General features: G+C 32.5%; 1 protein-coding gene across 3 annotated transcripts in view; it reads left to right on the top strand.

Annotated features, from left to right (window-relative positions):
* LOC145285963 (AP-3 complex subunit beta-2-like) overlaps window positions 1–19,375 on the top strand; it is a 119,693-nt gene that overhangs the window by 49,822 nt on the left and 50,496 nt on the right. The window contains exon 15 of one of the 3 annotated variants that reach the window (XM_080134490.1): window positions 11,994–12,011. The exons of 1 other annotated variant lie outside the window; for it this stretch is intronic. In XM_080134490.1, coding sequence (XP_079990616.1) covers window positions 11,994–12,011 — 18 coding nt within the window. Of the gene's footprint in view, window positions 1–6,903; window positions 6,940–11,993; window positions 12,012–19,375 lie in introns of all 3 variants that reach the window. One more of the 3 variants, XM_080134489.1, reaches the window with a different exon arrangement.

The following is a 19,375-nucleotide window of genomic DNA, read 5'->3' as shown; positions in this document are numbered from 1 at the left end:
ATCACTTAAAAATGATTTTCTTATTTAAAAATTAAACTTGATCAATTAATATAATTTTTAGAATATATTTTTGTTTTGTCATAGATAAGTACATCATGCGGATTTTTCTTTATTTTTGTTTTTAAATATAGGAGGAATTCTGTACACGAGCCATATATTTTGCTTTTATAATGACACATTTAATTATTTTATTCACTTTTAATCAATTATCAAAATACTATGCATATTAAACAAACGTTTTTAAAATCCTATTTAAAAAAAAATCATTACAAAATAAAGTTCAGCTTGATGCATTTTTGTTTCTTCATTAAAAGGTCAGCCATTTTAATTTTTTTTTTTTTTTTAAGTTATAGAAAAGAATGAATTCCTTTGTGGCCCTTCGAAAATTAAAAGGAATTTGAAAGTATTTAAACTGTTAAGTAGAAAGTCATTTCCGGCTTTAAAATTCTCAGCAAATCTTCATATATTAAAAGTTTGAAAATTTTGAAAGCTATTTACATCTAGTAATTTTGTAGAGATTAAAACAATGTTATCTTATCAAAATTAGTTATAATTTTGCAACAGTTTGTTTCAAACAATGATTAAATTTCACTTGGAAAATCCTATTTTAAAAAACAAAATTAAAAAAAAAACAAAATAAGAAAAAGATTTCCAGGCAACACAGTTGGTACAACTAATATATATAAAGGTGTAACAGTTTTGTTATGCCTCAAAATGTTCTTAGGATATATATTTTTTTTAATTTTATTTACTTTCTTGAATATCTATATCCTTATGCTAGTACACTCCAAAGGCTGAGACAAATTTTTTTCAAAGCCCTCTTGGATCTTTTTCCTATTGTGTGTGTCATAGGCATTAATGAAGAAACCCTTAGCCCCCACCTCTTCTTCTAGCCAATGAAGGAGATAATGCCTTGGAAAAGCAGCAGCTTGTATCTGAACCACATATTGCTTCTTTTTTACTTTTTGTAGTTTCTTTTTTTTACTTTTTTATAGTTTGTTTTATTTATTCTTTCAAAAAAACAAGTTAATATTTTCATCCTAATCTGCAGGTGAATCTACAAAAATGTCAACTTATTAAATTGTTAATAAAATTTCTAATCCTTTCTGAGATCCAACCATATTTGGTACAAATAATCTTCAGTTTATGCCTAACTTGTCCATTAAGTTTCAGTTATAAATATACAATAGTCTTTGTTTTATCAATAATAAATACACTTTCATACACCATGCAAAATTGTTGATAACTCTGATATACTCCTTCTTGGCACTGCACTGTAATGGATTAATTTGATAGACATCATCTTTTAGATAACTCGCCAATCTGATAGGCCCTGAACTGGCATCTAAGCTTCAGCCTCTGTCCCATCGACGAAACGTTGCATCCCTCTGCCTGTTCTACAAGTATTTTAATGGTGAATGCTCTGACGAACTGCAAGCACTTGTGCCCCCACGACGTGAACACCCTCGACAGACCTGGCAGGCTGCAAAATCCCACCCCCACACTGTAGAGATCCCTAGATGTAAAAGATCATCCTCCTACTGATTCTGAGGAAGTTTGAAAGCTCATTTGTGCTTCTGATATAGGTTCTAAGGAGCACTCCATGTCACTTCCACAAATATTAATATTTAAAATTGTCCATAATTAATTATTTCTCAAAAAAAGAGTGGAAATATAATCAGTGTTTTAATGGAGACAAGAATAAGATGTGAAAAAATGCATAAAATAAGCAGTTGAAAATTGCAAACAAATATTGTATGCATCTGTATATTAGTGGCCTGGCAAGGCCACAGGGGAGACAACCAAGCAAAAAAGCCCTAAGGAAAATTCATTCCAAAGCAGCAAAACTAAAGCTGGCTTGCCATGACACTATATATACAAATATAGGCAAATTTGAGCATATTTTATTGGTTTGAAAATATAGGTTCCTTTTTACCAATTGTCATACTATTTTAACCATAAAATAGTATTATAATCTTCAAAAAGACTGCAAATTTTCATGTAGTTTCATTCTATAGAACCATACACACACACACACACACACACACACCACCTTTTCTGGCAATTTTATAAGTTCAAAATCTCAGCGACTAATGATCAGAATTTAACGAATGAAGGCTCGTTGAAAAGCTAATGACCTGCATTGTGTAGTGAGCTATGTGACATTTGCCCTTAAGGTCGCACATTAAGGGGATCCTCCATCATCCAGAGCCTATGTTTGGCACTTTTTTACAGTTATGAAACTGCGCCGGTACGTCGCGTCACCCAGTAAGCCCTTCTTCAGTGCGTTGGTGGAATCATCTTTGCTGCAATGTCCACAAGGCCGGATCTTCTGTGATCATCTAGAGATTTCGTCTTCGGAGATACCGGGTGCTCGTTGACGGAAGCAGTTTCACAAGTAAAAAAAAAATAATAATGAAAACATCAGCACATCAAAGAATTTTGAATAACAAAGACTCCGGAGATTGGGTTATATAGAATGTATTAAAAGAAAACCATAAAAGCAATATATACAAACATATGTACAGGTTGGAGTATGAATTTGTAAGCAAGCATTTAAACTTCTAAGTGGGGCTTCCACTTGCTGGAATTCACAAGTCTATTAACTTAACCCTTTTTTGTTATCGGGCAATAGACGAGGGGGGAGAGAGAGAAGTGAGGTGGCTGGACTCTCTCTGCTAATTCTAAATCGGAATCTGTTTTAATTCTAACTTCTTGGTCTTTATATAGTAGAGCACTGGGCGGGGCGACAATTACCAATTCCTTCCCGACCAATCAGAATGCTCAATAACCAAATCGTCTGATTCTCTCTCATTGGGTAATTTGACTGATGACAAAAATTGGCCACCTCCCACAATCCGAGAATAATTCTAACTCCTCCCCGATCAACCAAAAATGCCCGATGGAAAATAACCAGTTTTCTCTCATTGGATAATTCGGAAACTGCGTAATACGCGATAACCGCGTAAGTAAGAAAACTGCGTCCAGAAAAAAAAAATGCTTCGTGAATTCTTCCCTTAGATGTGACACTTGTCATTATCAAAGGAAATGTACCATTTATTATTCTGTTAACATCTCGACAAAATATGTTATTGAAAATTGTCGGGTGGCAAAAAAAAATCTCTTGATCTAAATTTCAAAACTGCGATTCGGCTTGAGAATGAAAACACTAGGAAGGTCATTTTGGGTTCAAATGGTTTTATTAGAGTCACACCAAATCATTTAATATTTGATTCGAAAAAACATTCTTTGAAGCCGACAAATGCGTGTGTGAAATTTTAACTCCAAAGAAATTATTTATCTTTGTTTTGATCTTGTCACAAATATATTTTGTGATGCCAACAAATACGTGTGTGTGTGTGTGTGTGTAGTTTTTAGTTCAAAGCAAAAAGCATAATCTACCTTTGAACCTGACTAATGCGTACATGTGAATTCAAATCAGAAAAAAAAAAATATCAAGAATCGAATCATGCTTTGAAGAAGAAAAGGAGAAAAAATACTTTGGCAGAATTGAAATTCTTTCTTTTTCGATGTCGGCCCGGGACAAAAAATATTAACATATATCTTTTAGTTAACCGGTGTTGCCCGGAATAAGATCTTAACATCTATCTTTCAATTACCTGATATTGCCCGGGATAAAATGTTAACATTAAATAAAAGCGTCACATCGACCCTAATGGTCTGACGCTGCCTCTCTTTGGTGTTACAGTCATAAAATGTTTCAGTAAAGGTGCAGTATTTTTCCATCCTCAAAAAATCCTTTAAAATTACCACTTTTATAGGTTTTCAAGGGTGCTGAAAACGAAAATAAAATTTCAAATTCCAGCAAATGAGTAGTTTAGAAGATATGAAGAAATTATAGTATCAAAAAGTGGGGGATTACTTTTCTATATTAAGTTAATGTAAAATTAGCACTCATTTTATGGCCTCTTTTTTGGGGGCGTCTGTTATTTTTATTTTATTTTTAAGGGTGGTGTACATTATGGACTGGTAGACCAACACAAAACCTACCTTAAAAACTTGTTTACTATAGTTTTTGGTTGTGCTGAAAACGAACATCGCATTTAAATTTTCTGTAAATAAATGTTTTCCGGTTACTAAGTATTAAGTAGCATCTAAAAAAATGTAAATTACTCTAAAAATAAAAATAGATTTTAAAAAGTAAAAATGTGTGTGTTTGTGTGTATGTGTGCATACGTTACAGATTATGCAGGGCATAAGCCACAGTTGAGATATTTCATAAACTTTAAAAATAGACTAATGCCTAGCATCTAAAAAAAACGTAACTTACTCTATAAATAAAAATAAATTTTGTTAGTGTTTTAGAGAGGGGAAGAAAGACACTGGATATACCTTTTTTTTTTTTTCTTTTTTTTTTCCAAGTTTAAAAGTTATAAGAAAATTTGATGAATAAATAAGATTCCAATCCTGGCACAATTGTGTAAGAAAGAAAACAAAACACAAATGCACTGATAATTAAAAAATAGACTGTTAAGAAAAAGAAGAAACTTTATCGCATTCTCAGACGCAACAGAATTGAACACATGCACACACACACATGTATGCACCAACTAAAATGAATACCATTTGCAAAGGAAAATACGCACAGTGAGAGAGGGGGTAGAATAAGCCCTTTACACGCAACGTGGATCCCGTCTAATTGAAGGGAACAGCAGTCCGACCACTATGCCATATTTGTATCGTATGCATATGCGCACACACACACACACACACACACACTTGTCAACAAAAAAAAAGAAATAGAAAGGATAGTGTTGTAGTGTATACTGTGTGTTAAAGGTTCCAAATGTTAACATAATGTTAACATGTGTTCAATAGTAAAAAACTTAATCACAAGAGCTGTGTAATTTTTTTGTTGATGTTTTGATGACGATGACAAAGGATTCTTATAGTGGATAGCATGGTTTAAACTTGGTAAAAGAAAGCAAGTAAATTGTTTATGGCACGCTTGTTTAATGATTTTCTCTCTTGTATTTTTTGATCTTACATGACTGAAATGACCGATGCATTAAACTTGACGCCGGGCGGAATAATGTCTCTTAGTTACACCCTATTTTAATGTTAGTAACCATTCGTTTATAAAGTGAAGAACTGGAATATGAGAATTATCAGAGCTCAGCCAATCAGAATGGACGGACTTTGGAAAGGAAGCCATTATTATTTATGAAGCGGAAATTGGAAAGATGATGTTAGGTCTCTGTATGTATGATCCAGTTACGGTTGGTATAATCACAGAATCTGGAACGTGTAGAATTCGTCCCAGTAAAAACTGGTAGCAGTGGTAGGACTAAATATTTACTCCTTCCTCCTAACAATATTTTAATGGTGTTGCTCAGAGAATGCAATGTAGTATTTTATTATCACAAATAAATGTGTCTAAGATGGTGTTCGAAAGCTATATAAGATAGTGGCTATTAGCATAGATTTATCAGATTTGTATGTGGCATCTGTTGTTGCAAACCTGCAGCTATTTTATTAATAGAGAAAGAGTAAGTAAATATATGGCGATTAAGCTATACAGAATCTTCAGAGTTTCATTCTGGCTTCGTCAGGTTAAAATGTATGGAATTCATGTTACCTGGTGTTTAATTTAATATAAAATGAGCACCCACTTTATGGCCACCTTTTTTGGGGGTGTCTTTTTTTTTTTTTTTTTTTTTTTTTTTTTTTTAGGGATGGTGTATGTTATGGACTTGTAGACTTTAGTTTAGTATCTAATCGATCAGATCTATTATTTTTTTTTAAGTTTTGTTTAATCAATGGCCGAGCTTCGCTCAAACAAAAGTTAAGCTGACTTCTGCATTCTATTCTATATTTGTTTTGCATAGGATGATACACCGTGTGTGTGTGTGTGTGTGTGTGTGTGTGTGTGTGTGTGTGTGTGTGTGTGTGTGTGTGTGTTAGCAAAAGTACCCGTCGTTGACTGGGTTCAAAAACAGCCTACACAAAATGGACTCTGATTTATAAAAGTATGATAGATTATGAAAAGGAAGGTTGTAAATTTGGGTTGAATTTGGGGGTATCAAAACCAAAGCAAAATATGATGAAAGTAAAAATAAAATAGATAAATCCCATAATTTATTATACCATACCTGTTCACACTGAAACACTTATCACAATATTCTGTGGATCTATATTAAAAAACCTTGTTAAACTTTGTGACATATTTCCATTCTGTGGCGGTTAGGTCGAACGAACACCCCATAATTTTATTATACCATATTTCTTCAAACTGAAACATAATTATCAAAGTATACTTACGCAGATAGATATGAAAAGTCTTTATTAAAGTTTGAGCCTATTTCCATTCTATGGAGGCCAGGCGTGAATGCAGACCTCCACAATTTAATTATACCATCCCTATTTAAGTTAAAACATACTTATCAAAGTATTCTTATGTACATCTATATCAAAAACACTTGTAAACGTTTATTTTTAATTTTTAAATTTTTTATTTTCATACTTTGTGGACCAGGCGCGAACGCAGACCCCACAAGTTTAATGAACCACCATTCTGCCAGATCAAACATACCCATTCCTGTGTCTCGATACATCTTCTATCATTATTTAAAAAAAACTGATTACATATAGTCAACCATATAGGAGCCTATTCATGACCAGACACACACAGACGTTTAGCTTTATATTATAGATATAATATATATATATATATATATATATATATATATGTGTCTTATTTGTACTTAGTGTACGCTTTTATTTATGTTACTATTTCTTGCTTGGGGTTTATATAAATCAATACATTTCTTTTAAGCAATTATATTTTTATGTTTAAAGCTATGAAAACAAATGATTCTGCAGTAGAATTAAACTTTCACTTTTGTTGTTTTGTTTTTTTTGTTTGTTTTTTTCTTGTTTTAGTGTGTAATCAACATCACAACTATTGGCACGAATTTGGTATTTGTTCTTATATTTGTTCTACAGCTTTGCTTGAACAAAATCATAAACTAAATTTGGTGTACGATTCTCTAATTGCTATTCATGTAAACAGAATCTTGCTTTACAGCGTTGAAGTTCTTCATCTGCAAACAAATTCCAGTCTTTTACTAATTAATATATGAAGAGATGAAGGAATGGAAAAGTTGAATAGCTGCAAAATGTATCTAAAGCAAGTAAACTGTAGAGAAATGTTTGATTTTTAAAAAATTTTTTTTTTAGAAAATGGTTATTTCACTGCTTATTTCTATTAAATTACATAAGTGTTATATATATATATGATTGATTGAGATTGTCGGACTGACTTCCTCATCTTGGTTGTAATTGTCACAACGTTTCGGCCGTTTTGCCCTCCGGCCTTCATCAGGTGTTTTGTATCGAACTGGGGAACCGTTTGTTAGGAGTCTCGAACCCAACCCTTTATTATTATTATGGGGGGTACCGTGTTCGAACTCCAGCTAGGCTCTGGGACATAGTTGCTGATTCTCTGTTTTGAATGTTACTTTTTACTGTCTTCGTTCAGGATTGAACTCAGCACCTTTGGGTAACTGTAAACTTTGATACAACGTCTAGGACCACTCAGCCATATGTCACTAGGACAATTCTTAGTTGATTTTTGTTAATAATGATAAAGGGTTGGGTTCGAGACTCCTAACAAACGGTTCCCCAGTTCAATACAAAACACCTGATGAAGACCGGATGGCAAAACGGCCGAAATGTTGTGACGATTACAACCAAGATGAGGAAGTCAGTCCGACAATCTCAATCAATGAAAACACCTCATCTCAAAAATACAGACAATTAATATATATAATGACATTAAAATTTTCTTGTATTATTCTAGTATAGGTGCTTCTTTTAACATTCTTCTGTACAGATACATTAGTCTAAAATGTATCATATTAATATCAAATATCCATGCATGTTCCTTTAAATCTTATGAGAATAGGATGATAAATTCTTTTTTTCTTTTAGTGGATGAGAAAGAGCAGAATCAATTGATTCTTTATAACAAGAATCAATTTTCAACCGTCTTTATTCTTCATCTGTATTAAGCAACAAAAAAATGCAAATTCATGTGAATTATCATGGTATTGTGTAACTTTTTTGACAGGCCTGATTCTATTGTTGATATTGGTTCTCCCAATTCTTTTTGTAACCAGGTACTTACAAGAAGAATAAAGGTTACCAACATCCATACATAATGGAATCGATTGTATACAAGCTTGGCATGCTAAGATATCTCTGATATGCATTAATCTTTTAATACAACTAAACAATATATACTGCGGATAATTCTACTATGTAATTAATGCAAGCTTTAGAGGTCCTAATTTTGTACTGCAAGCTACATAATAAAATCTGTTTTGCTAGTTGTATAAGGAAAATATTGGTTTGTGCTTTAAAAAAAAAAAAAAAAAAATTATTTTCCATTGATTTCATTAATTTTTAGTATTTAATCCTGGTCTATATTTTAGTTTAAATTAGTTGTAAATAAAGAAAGGCAGAAGAGTTGTTACCTTTATAGTCCAAAATTTGTGAATGCTAATTTAATAACAGAAAAATATATTTTTTTTTTGGTATTCACCAGTGAAAAGGAAAGTTTTTATTTGTCTCTAACTTTCATTCTTTCCTTTCCTTTGTTGCTTTTGGCTGATCAACAATTGATTCTAAAGAGAGATGGGGAGAGGGGAGAAAAGTCTGGTTTTTGTATTTAATACTGTCACAATTTTGTACTTGCTCTCGTGGATCAATCAATTAGCGAGGAGGCAAAAGTTGTGGATTAAAGCCTCACTAATTATTTTTATTCCGATTTTGTCCCAAATTAAACCTTTCAAATTACAATATTAAGCAGATTTAGTTTTTAGTGTCATAAGTAGGACTGTGACGACAGCATATTCTTTCCATTGTTTTGACTCTTGAGTATATATCCGTTTATGTCTTATGTTTTTATATAGACTGATGTAGTTCTCGGTTGATTGACTGTGTCTTACTGTGTCGGATATATGCTTGAGTCAAAAGAATGAAAAGAATATATATTTTATAATTGGAATTCATTATTGAGATGAGTATTATTTATTAATTTTATTTTTTAATGCGGACTATTATTCTCATCTTAGTTGTTGTTTCATGATGTTTCGGCAAACTATACCTCTGGCCTTCGTCAGGTGGTAACCGCGACTGGATAGGAACTCCAAATCTCCTGCATTCTCGGCAATTACTGCCATCTATAGTTGTTGTCATCTCACTATGTTTTTGACCAAGTAAGCCTCTAGCTAGCTTTGGGTAGGATTGAAACCGCTATCTTCAGACAATTCTCACCTGGAACCATAGAGATCCACTGCACCACGGGCCCCAAAGGTTGGATCTTTTAGTCTTATAAATCCACGTTTATTTTATTATCTGATATTGAGAATGCAGTTGGGAGATTCTGAATGGGTAATGCAGTCATATCAGGCATTAGTCATTACTTCTCAGCAATGAATGAATTAACTTCACTTTAAGAAAAGGGTCATAGCTGCTGAAAATTGAACACTTGATAAAAAAAAAGTGAACAGGGCATTTTATATTAAAAAAAAAAAAAATTTCTTTTTCTTTCTTCATTTTGAAAAACAAAATTTGCATCATTGGCACTGAAAAAAAAAAAACTTCTCTATATCACAAGTTCTCAATGACTTTGGAATTCTTCTATTTGTCAAGTAAGATTTAATTTATCTTTTTTTAAGCTTTACCTCAATTAGTTGTTTGGGTTTTTACAATAAGTTACCTTGTATGTGACAACAGTAAAAAAAAAAATTATTGATAAAAATATATTACTACTTCCCCAGACACTGCTGGGTAGCCCCAAATAATTTTGCCTACCTTTTTAATTTTTATAGAAAAAAATTCATGATTCCACAAATCAAGCATAAGTAAAAATTATACTTGATTTAAAAATAAAGAAATGGAGAGTACCAGACGTTCTTACTTTCACTTTTACAGCATTAAAAAAAAAAAAAATGTTTTATGTGTAAAAAGGGGTAACGAAATTGCCAGAGAGTCATTTTGTCTCATGAAACTTTTTTTTTTTTTTTTTTTAATGTAAAAATTGCTCACAATTCAAATAAGAATGTTATCCTAATACTAGTGTGAAACTATACAGAAATTCCATGGTCTTCTGTACATCAATCTTTATAATTTATTGTTAATGATTAATATTCTTTTTGAAATAATCTCTGTCAGGGGCAATGCTATTACTTTCATTTTCTATAAAATTATCATTGTCTACAATTATCATTGTCTTGAAATAAATAAATTGTCTAAAATCATCATTGTCTTGAAATAAATAAAATGAATCTTTATTTACAATTTTGTAGCAATTTAATTATTCTTAACACATTAAAAATTCTTTGTCATCAGAAAAATAAATGTCGGCTAAATATTCTTAAAATCCATAAAACCAATGTCCCTTTTTTAAATTTTATTCTGAAATTGTACTGTTTTAGTCAAATGGAGTGATATAATTTGATTTTGGAACAATTCATTTTAAAATGTGTAAAGGCAAAATTTTCACCTTAGTGACAATAGATTAATCCCTAATCATCTTCCCTAATTGGACACTTTTAAACATGTGTGAAAAGTTTTAATTTACATCTGGACAAAAAGTGGCTTGGTGTATTATTATATAGATTTCTTTGTAGACTGATCGAAATTTCAATTTTTTTTTATCCAGATCAACTCCTGCAGATTAGATTTTGTTTATCACAAACAGGCTGTGCATGTAAATTCATATTTTCATTTGGTTTAGGATCACAAATGAACCGTAATACTAGACTTTTGTTTTGAAATTATAATTTACTTTCTTATCAACAGTTTAAAGACTTAAAAATTACTTTCAAATCATGAAGGATCCTGATATGGTTAATCTATTAATAACAGATTGGGAACTTTGACCAACCCATGTGGCATAATTGTTAGTATTTACTAATGAGCCTGGAGACGAGGATCCAATCCTCAGTGAAGTCATACTAAAAAATAAAATGATACATGATGCCACTCATCATTATAAGGTCATCATCTCATATGAATCCGAAGATTCAATTGTTGGCATTGGATTTCCCAATATCTTTCTAGTCAGAATTTTTTCTAAAAAGACATTGGGGATTACGAGAGGGGCCACATGAAGTTTGCCAGCATCCTGAGTGAAAGTGATTTTTGTAGAACGAACTAGATTTGAGCTTGGGACACCCAGGTCATCAGTCTGTGTTGTTAACCACTAGATCACCATCACCTCTCAGCATTGTAAGATGAGAATCTAAAATAAATCAAGTAATCCAAGGAAAGGAATCTGCCATCTCTTACATCTTGGTGTAGTAATCAATGAAAATAGAAATCATCATCAACTAGTTGATCTTGTGTTTCTGATTTTTTTTTTTTTATGAGGATCGATAATTTGTATTTGGATTATTCAGACTTACTGTTCTCATTGAGTGTTATTCACACAACGTTTCGGTTGATGTAATCTCTTGAGTTTAACAAGATATACCTGAAAAAGTTTGGAGGTTACATTGATCAGAACGTTGGGTGAATAATCCAAATAAAATGTAAAGTCAATCTGTTTATTATATGTACATTTTGTGATACTTTGAAATTTGAAAGTAATTTCTGGTTTGACTTTGTTTAAAAACAAACTTCAAGTATTATAGTTCATTTTTGCTCTTGAAGCAATGACATATGATTTTTTTTCACTTGTACCCTGTTATTGTAAAAGAACATCTCTGCAGCTTATCGTTTTAAAGGTTCAACAATATTAGTTTTACTCTGAAAACTTGGTTTGATATAAACCACCATTCTTCCAAAGAACAAATGTTTTTTTTGTTGTTGTTGTTTGTTTTTTGTTTTTTTTATTCATCCTTTTTATTTTTATTTTCTTTTTAGGTGACTTTAGCAATAATGGGTTCTTTCTCTTTCTCCCCTTCCCTAAATCTTTCTGCTTGCTTTCCACCATAACATGACTTGCATATTTGCATTTTCAGGTCACTTGTAAGCAAAAGGTACGCAACCTGAGCCACTTTCCTCCATTCTACAGCTTACACAATCTCTCTTTATCTATCTTTGCTTGCTTTCTTTCTTTTTTGCAATTTGTTTAATTAAGAACTTCTTGAACCAAGTGTATTTTCAGCACTCCAGTTACGCTAGCAGCTGAAAGGGATAAGTTTAGTATGACACCGTATCTGATATTAATCAAACCCCATACCTTTCCATATGTAAAGACATTCAAATTGACTTGATTTTCATATAATAATGCAAATCCATTGAAATTACCTTTCTCCCTCGATGTATCTATAATCAGGCAGAATTTCTATAGACAGTGCTTCCAATCTATTGAACTTATTACTGTGAGACTGTGTTCCTGCTGATTACAACTTGATTTTCTTTAAATCTAATGTCAACAAACTCTTGTCAAAAACCATCTCAAAAGTAATTAAATGCAGTTCATATCATTTATCAATATTAGTACTCTCATAGTGTTCCTTATATTTCGACTGGAATTTATTCAGTTTTGTTAACCTTTATCCTTGAGTGGCTCTTAGCAGTGATAAGTTATGACCCGATAGTAAAAAAAAAAACTAATTTACTTTTTATTAATTTATTTATTGCAGACTATTATCCACATCTTTTATTAGTTATCACAACATTTTGGCCAACTATTCCTATGGACTTCGTCAGGTGGTAACCGCGATGGGATAGGAACTCTGAATCTCCTAACTGCATTCTCAGCAATTACTGCCATCTATAGTTGTTATTGTCTCACCACAATTTGGCCAAGTAAGCCTCTGGCCGGCTTTGGGTAGGATTGAAACCGCTATCTTCAGAGAAGTCTCACCTGGAGCCGTAGAAATTCAGAGAATAAGAAAGATGAGAATAAACTGTAGAAACCTGGAACCGTAGAAATTCAGAGAATAAGAAAGATGAGAATAAACCGTAGAAACCTGGAACCGTAGAAATTCAGAGAATAAGAAAGATGAGAATAATAGTCCGCAATAAATAAATTAATAAATAATACTTATCTCAATAATGAATTCCAATTAAAAAATAATTTACTTTATAAAAAAAATATTTACTAACAAATATAAATAGTGTTAGAAAAATTGATGGCATAACTGTGGTATTATGTTGTATATGTGTAAATATTTAGAAAAAAAAAAAAGTTCTCATAAGCTTTGATCTAGAAATGCTTAGGTTCTGAGTCATAGACCATTGAAATTGATGTAATGAATATGATTATATCCGGATTCCTCCTTACAAGAATATGATTGGTTGGTGATAGCCATAAATATGGACAGGTAGAGCAGCTTAGGGGAGATTAAAAAAAAAAACTATGGGGAGATTTAAAAAAAAAATACACCAAAAGCTGCAGTCACAAAACCCATTAATTCATGCAACTTGATTACTGTAGGCCAAGACCACTTATGTATTAAAACAAATATATTCCTTATCAGAAACAAATACTGATCGACATTGTATATTGTAAACTTTGTAATATGTGTTACTTTTTATCTAAATACGAAGTGATATCTAGGAAGCTTTTTGTATTTATGTTTGCTAATATCTTGACTCTGAGACCTAATAATTTCTATTCTTCATGCAAGGTGTTTGGAAGATCAATGGAATAACTTTCTGGTCAAGTTCTGTATGAGTATATAGGTTCGGAAGCACTTACTTTCTGAGTTAGAACATTGTAAACAAATACTGATCAACATTTTATTTTGCAAACATCTAACATGTACAATGTGTTTTATAATGCTCTTATTTCTACTTATGGGAAAAATAAAGCTTATCCCTGTGACAAAATTACAGGTAAAACAAACCTGGGCTTTGTTTTGCCACACATGCCGACAAAACTATGGAAATGATGACAACATGGAACAAATATAAAATCCATAAGACTCTGAAGAAAGATCTGAGCATCATAAATGGCAGGGGTTCCTTTGATAGCTCATATGTGGGGACCCTGTTGGTAACCTGCGAATTTTAGCCTTTCTTCTTTCGGGTAATAGTGCAACAAACTAAATGCCGATAAATAAATATGATCAGAACAAACCAAAGACCATTTCCTTTATCAACTACAAAAAATCTTTTCAACTACCAATTGCCATGACTAATGACATTCTACATGAGAGCTCATCCATATAACTCCTCGGTTTAACATTTATGGGCAACATGAATTGGAACAAATACATCAAGGACATTGCCAAGGCTCCTGCAAAGAAGGTGGTCTCCCTTTACCATGCAAGAAAATTACTCCCACCAGAGAGTATCCTATATCTTTACAAAGTCACAGTTTTCCCCATGTATAAAGTATTATTGCCTGCCACATCTGGGCTAGTAATGGAGCCCACACCCAAAGCAGGTTCTCTTCATATATAGAACATTATCTTAAAGTTATGCTATTGATTTTAAAACATTTTGTATATAAGTGGTCTTGTCTGCCTGACGAACGGTCTCTACCAAACTCCTCCATCAATTTTTGTCTACAAACTTGAAACTTGATATATAGCAGATTTGGACCTGTGGAACGAATTCGATTTGATCTAAAGCTGGTAAAAATAGCAGCTGAGGGGTTAAAATTGAAAAAAAATTGGAACTTGGCAGGCATAAGTCAACTTAAAGTACTCTTGTATGCATGCACAAATATACATTTATACATTAAAGTTGATTAAATTTTTAATGTTTTCTTATCCATCTGACAATAACTCAAACGGTACAGACCAAGGCTGGAGCACTAAATATTTTGGTTTCCATTCTAGCTGATAGCACCCAATTCATATTTTTTACTTTTGAAATCACTACTATAAATTTGATATAATATTCACTAGAGTGTTGGCTCTATAATGATAAACATAAAATTTGCATAAATTAAAATATATTTAAGCATATTTTACAACCGGGCAACGCCGGGCAGTCTGCTAGTATATTTACATCTTACAAAAAATATGGTATATATAAATGAATTCTTTAACAATTCATCGACTCTTTGGGTTATTGAATGTAAATTGTACAAATACATAGTTTTATTCCTTTGGCTAAGGTGTAGTATCTGTCCTGATATTACACTTGATTCTGTCCTCGGTCATTTCTACATTGAAGCATGTTTTAAAATTTTTGTCCCAATCCAGAGTGCCCATTTTGTGGTGCTGGATTTTTCCCTTGTCGTGTTTAATTCTGCTCAATTGGGAAGGTAAGTAAATAGCAACTTATTTTTATTAAAAACAAGTCTCATTTCTTAAGAGTAACGATCAGAAATGTATGGGGGAGGAAAAAAAAAAAAAAGACTAATCATGAAAACATTCTTATGAATGCCTCAAGGGCGATCTTCAGTGATTCACTGCTTTCGTTTCTGATTTTGGGTTTCATATCATATCAGTTCAGATAGAAACCCTAACACAACTCTGGATGCGCCTGATCATCTCCTTGAAAACTAGGTGTGCAAATAATACAAAAAATTATGTTCTGCAGATCTTTTCAACACAACACTAGGCATCATGAAAAAAAAAAATAGAATCTGCACTAACCCTATGCGGGTTTAACCGGCTTCTTCCAAAGGAAGAAAGTTTCATGGGAATATGAGATTCACAAGCGGTCTCCGGTCGCATGTATATCCTCATTAGAGGAGATGATGACATTAGGTTTTTGCAACTCTTGCAGGGAGATGTCGATGTCCTCCTACATACAGTGCCTGGAATTCCCAAATTGGTCACTCATTTTAGTAATGACCAGATCAATGTTGCTTAACTTTTGGATCTGACAGAAATTGGTGTGTCAATGTGATTAAGGAAGCATCATGCTGACGTGCCATTAAAAATGCAACTAAACGTAGAGCACAAAAAGTTACTTTTGAGTCTATCCTTCGCCTCATTCCCCACTAATTTCTTTTCTTGTGGATCTGATCTTTTTAGGCAAATCCATTTGGATGCAGCTAATACTTGTAATTTTCTTAAGCGCATGGGCTCTTGCTGCTCTCACTATGCCTATTTTGTTACATATTTCTCCAAATTAATTTACCAACAATAATCAAACAGAAAAAAAAAAATGTAAACTTGACCTTCGGGCCAAGATCAAAGTGTAGTATCTGTTCCGGCAGATACTGCAAGCAAAGACCATATGTGGGGGCGACCCCACATATAAGACCTTGGTCAATGTAGGGGCAACCCTTCATACCAATTGTCACTATCCAGCTCCCTTACTCCCCGGGGAGTTGGTCCCCATTTCCCCTTAACTCCTCACATTAAAAATCGGCCTTGTGCCTAATTTGCTCGGTGGGGGAGCAAATAAATACCATCTGTTCTTCAGATGCTGCACTTCAATTTCTTGTCCTCTTTCAGTGGAGGAGAAATCCTTCACGACTGAGACAATTTTTATTTTTGTTCCTTTTCTCCACATTAAAAAACGACCCTGGTGTCTAACTCTGTCCTGTGGGGAGGCATTGTAAATAGGAACAATCAAACACAAGGTATACTTTTGATTTTCTAGTGGTAAGGTACTAAAAGTAACAATCAAGTAGAAATACCGTGAGCATGCTCTTGGCCTGCCAAGCCAGCAGGAAGTCTGATGAAACTTCATAATATTTACATATTGGTTTCCTGACAAAGGAACAATTGGACCTAGTAATTCACTCCTGTTCGTTTGTTCACACTTTTCTCTGATTTTTTAATTTTGCACAAACAATAGTTATGATAAAAATAAATTTTTGCCAGAATGGGTTTTCTGGTCTAACTCCCCCGGGGGGGGGGTAAAATTGCCCCAAAATTGTTCATTTGTTTGCACTTTTCAATAACCCCGCCTTGGATTTTTGAAAAATTTTGCACAAACATTAGTCATGGCAAAAGTAAATTTTTCACTCATGGAGACCACCACCCCCACCCCCAGCATTCTCAGCTTATTAGTTTTGTAAAAGGGCAATTTATTTTCTATTTGTTGTTATTTATTAAACAAGTTTATATTTACCCACCCCCCTCTCCCAATAAAAAAATAAAATTGTATTAGTTTTTCAATAATAATCTTATGGTGGGCATGCTCATTATTTTGAGATGTCTATCAGTATTTCCCATTTTAATATTTAAAATTTGTCAAATTAAAAGAAAAAAATATATATCTATATAATATGTTTAAGAAATATGTGTGGCATAGCGTGGGTGAATTCTTTGATCTGCAGTGATCTTTTCTGTTGATAGACAATTTTTTGTTTCTCAGTAGTTGATTTCTAGTTATCATAGTGGTGATATGGTAGCCCAAATTTCTACAATTCCCCTTTTTCATCTGTTCCTCTTTGACACATAAGCAGTTGGCTCATTTAGGTAATGATTTCTAGTTGTAAAGGTGTTCTTAGTGGTTATGTGGCAGCCAAGGTTTCTGTGTTTCCTTTTAGCTACAATGATGTAAAAAAAAAAAAAAAAAAAAAGAAGCTTGTTTTTATGCACCTACATCTAAATGTTACATAAGTAGGTGTGTGTGTATGTATGTGTATATATATATATATATATATATATATATATATATATATATATATATATATATATATATCATCAGAAATAGATAAACATTGTTTTAACATTTTTAATGGAAAAGTATATTCTGGGACTGAGTCAATTTGAAAATATGTTTGGCTTACATTTTGAAAATGTTTTTTTTTTCTTTTTTCGTGACATTAGATCCAATATAATGTTAAATTTATACTTTTTATCTGCTAGTATAAATGGAGTGCTGTATCTACACTTAGTCCAGATTTTTACAAGATTAATTTAATCTTTTTTTTTTTTTTTTTTACATGTTTTATCATTAAACATATGAAAAGATTCATGGTGAATACTTTTGAAAAATTGTCAAATCCTTAACTAGGATTACTTATGATTTTTTTTTCCTTCACTTTTGGCCATTTATTTTGTAAGTCAGGGGTCCCCAAATACTTTTTCTCAACTGTTTCAAAAACATCATTAAATTTTTATTTACATCCTTGTTTTTTTTTTTTTTTTAATAATATCTATAAATCATGGTTAAAAGTAATTTGCAATAATAAGACCATTAAACTGATGTTTTTTTTTTGGGTGGAGGAGTGTGATTAACAAATAATCGGTTTAATATAATTTACTATATAAATTTTGTTTAAATAAATTTGTTGGTACTTGTAGATTATTGTTGCTATGTTTTTTTTTTCTAACATTTTCACAAATACTTAATTTCATAATTGTACATGTGGAGCCAAATTTAAGGAAATTGTTGTAAAGTGAAATATTGCTTGTTAGTTGCAAATCAAGATTTAGCTATTCTTAGTGAGAATTTGATATAGGCTCTCTTTACAGATTCTTGACACAAATATATTTGCAGAAATAATTGCTGAAAATATTTTAGAAACCCTAAATGCAAGAATACAAAAGTAAAATACTAGCAAATTAGCTAAGAAAAAATAACACTATCAGTTGTATATGTGTACAATAAGAAGGGGAGGAACGAATGAACTGGAATTGGATGACCTCGTCCTATGACGCAAGTCAGTTTATGGGTCAGACGTTGAATGGAGCAAAGTTCGGATGAACTTAAAACCCTGACCGAAAAAAATGAAACCCGGGAATAAGATGACGTAATTCGGCCGCAAATAAGACCAAATGCAAATATCAACAGGGTCAGAATGTGGGTCGATTACGTAAATCGATTAACGGGAAAATTCATAAAAAGCAATCATAAACAAGTCAAGAGAGACAGAGAGAGGTGACAGCAGAAAAGGACAGACGACGCTCAACTGCCTGTCACGGTCGCAACCACACCCTTCCCGCCACCCTCTCATTGCTTCACCGCCGTATTGATGTGTATATGTTGTTATTAAATAAATCAAATTGTTTTATAACAAAGCGTCTTGTTATTCATAGATAGATGAACAGCGGTGATTCCATTCACTAGACGAGACAACAACATATGCATATATGCCCAAACAAACTATCTATCTATCGAGATATTCAAAAATCTCGGATAGCTAGGATATAGACGGTGCTAACAAAATAGACGTCACAGCCATATCACCCAGTATATAACATATGGAGATAGAAACTCCACGTTATGGTTTGGATTCTATGGTTGTGTAGTTATAGTGATTTTTTTATTTTTTTTTTTTTTATTTTAATCTTATGTCATGAACATTTTCTTTCCCAAAATGTCTCATCTATGGAACACATTGGCACAAAATTGTTTCCTTGAGGCCTACAACATAGTCATCTTCAAATCTAATGTCAAACACTTGTCACAAAGCATCCTCATAAGTCATTAAATTTTATTAAATCTATTTTCAATCCTCTCCTAATATTCATCATTCAACTACTGATCTATTCATTTCTTTAATCCTTATCCTTGAGTGGTTTTCCACCTT

This window comes from Euprymna scolopes, chromosome 10 (genome assembly GCF_053919585.1).
Source record: "Euprymna scolopes isolate OS-2025 chromosome 10, ASM5391958v1, whole genome shotgun sequence".
NCBI classification, from domain to species: domain Eukaryota; kingdom Metazoa; phylum Mollusca; class Cephalopoda; order Sepiida; family Sepiolidae; genus Euprymna; species Euprymna scolopes.
Note: the sequence above shows the minus strand (reverse complement) of the source record. Positions and strands in the feature narration are given on the sequence as shown.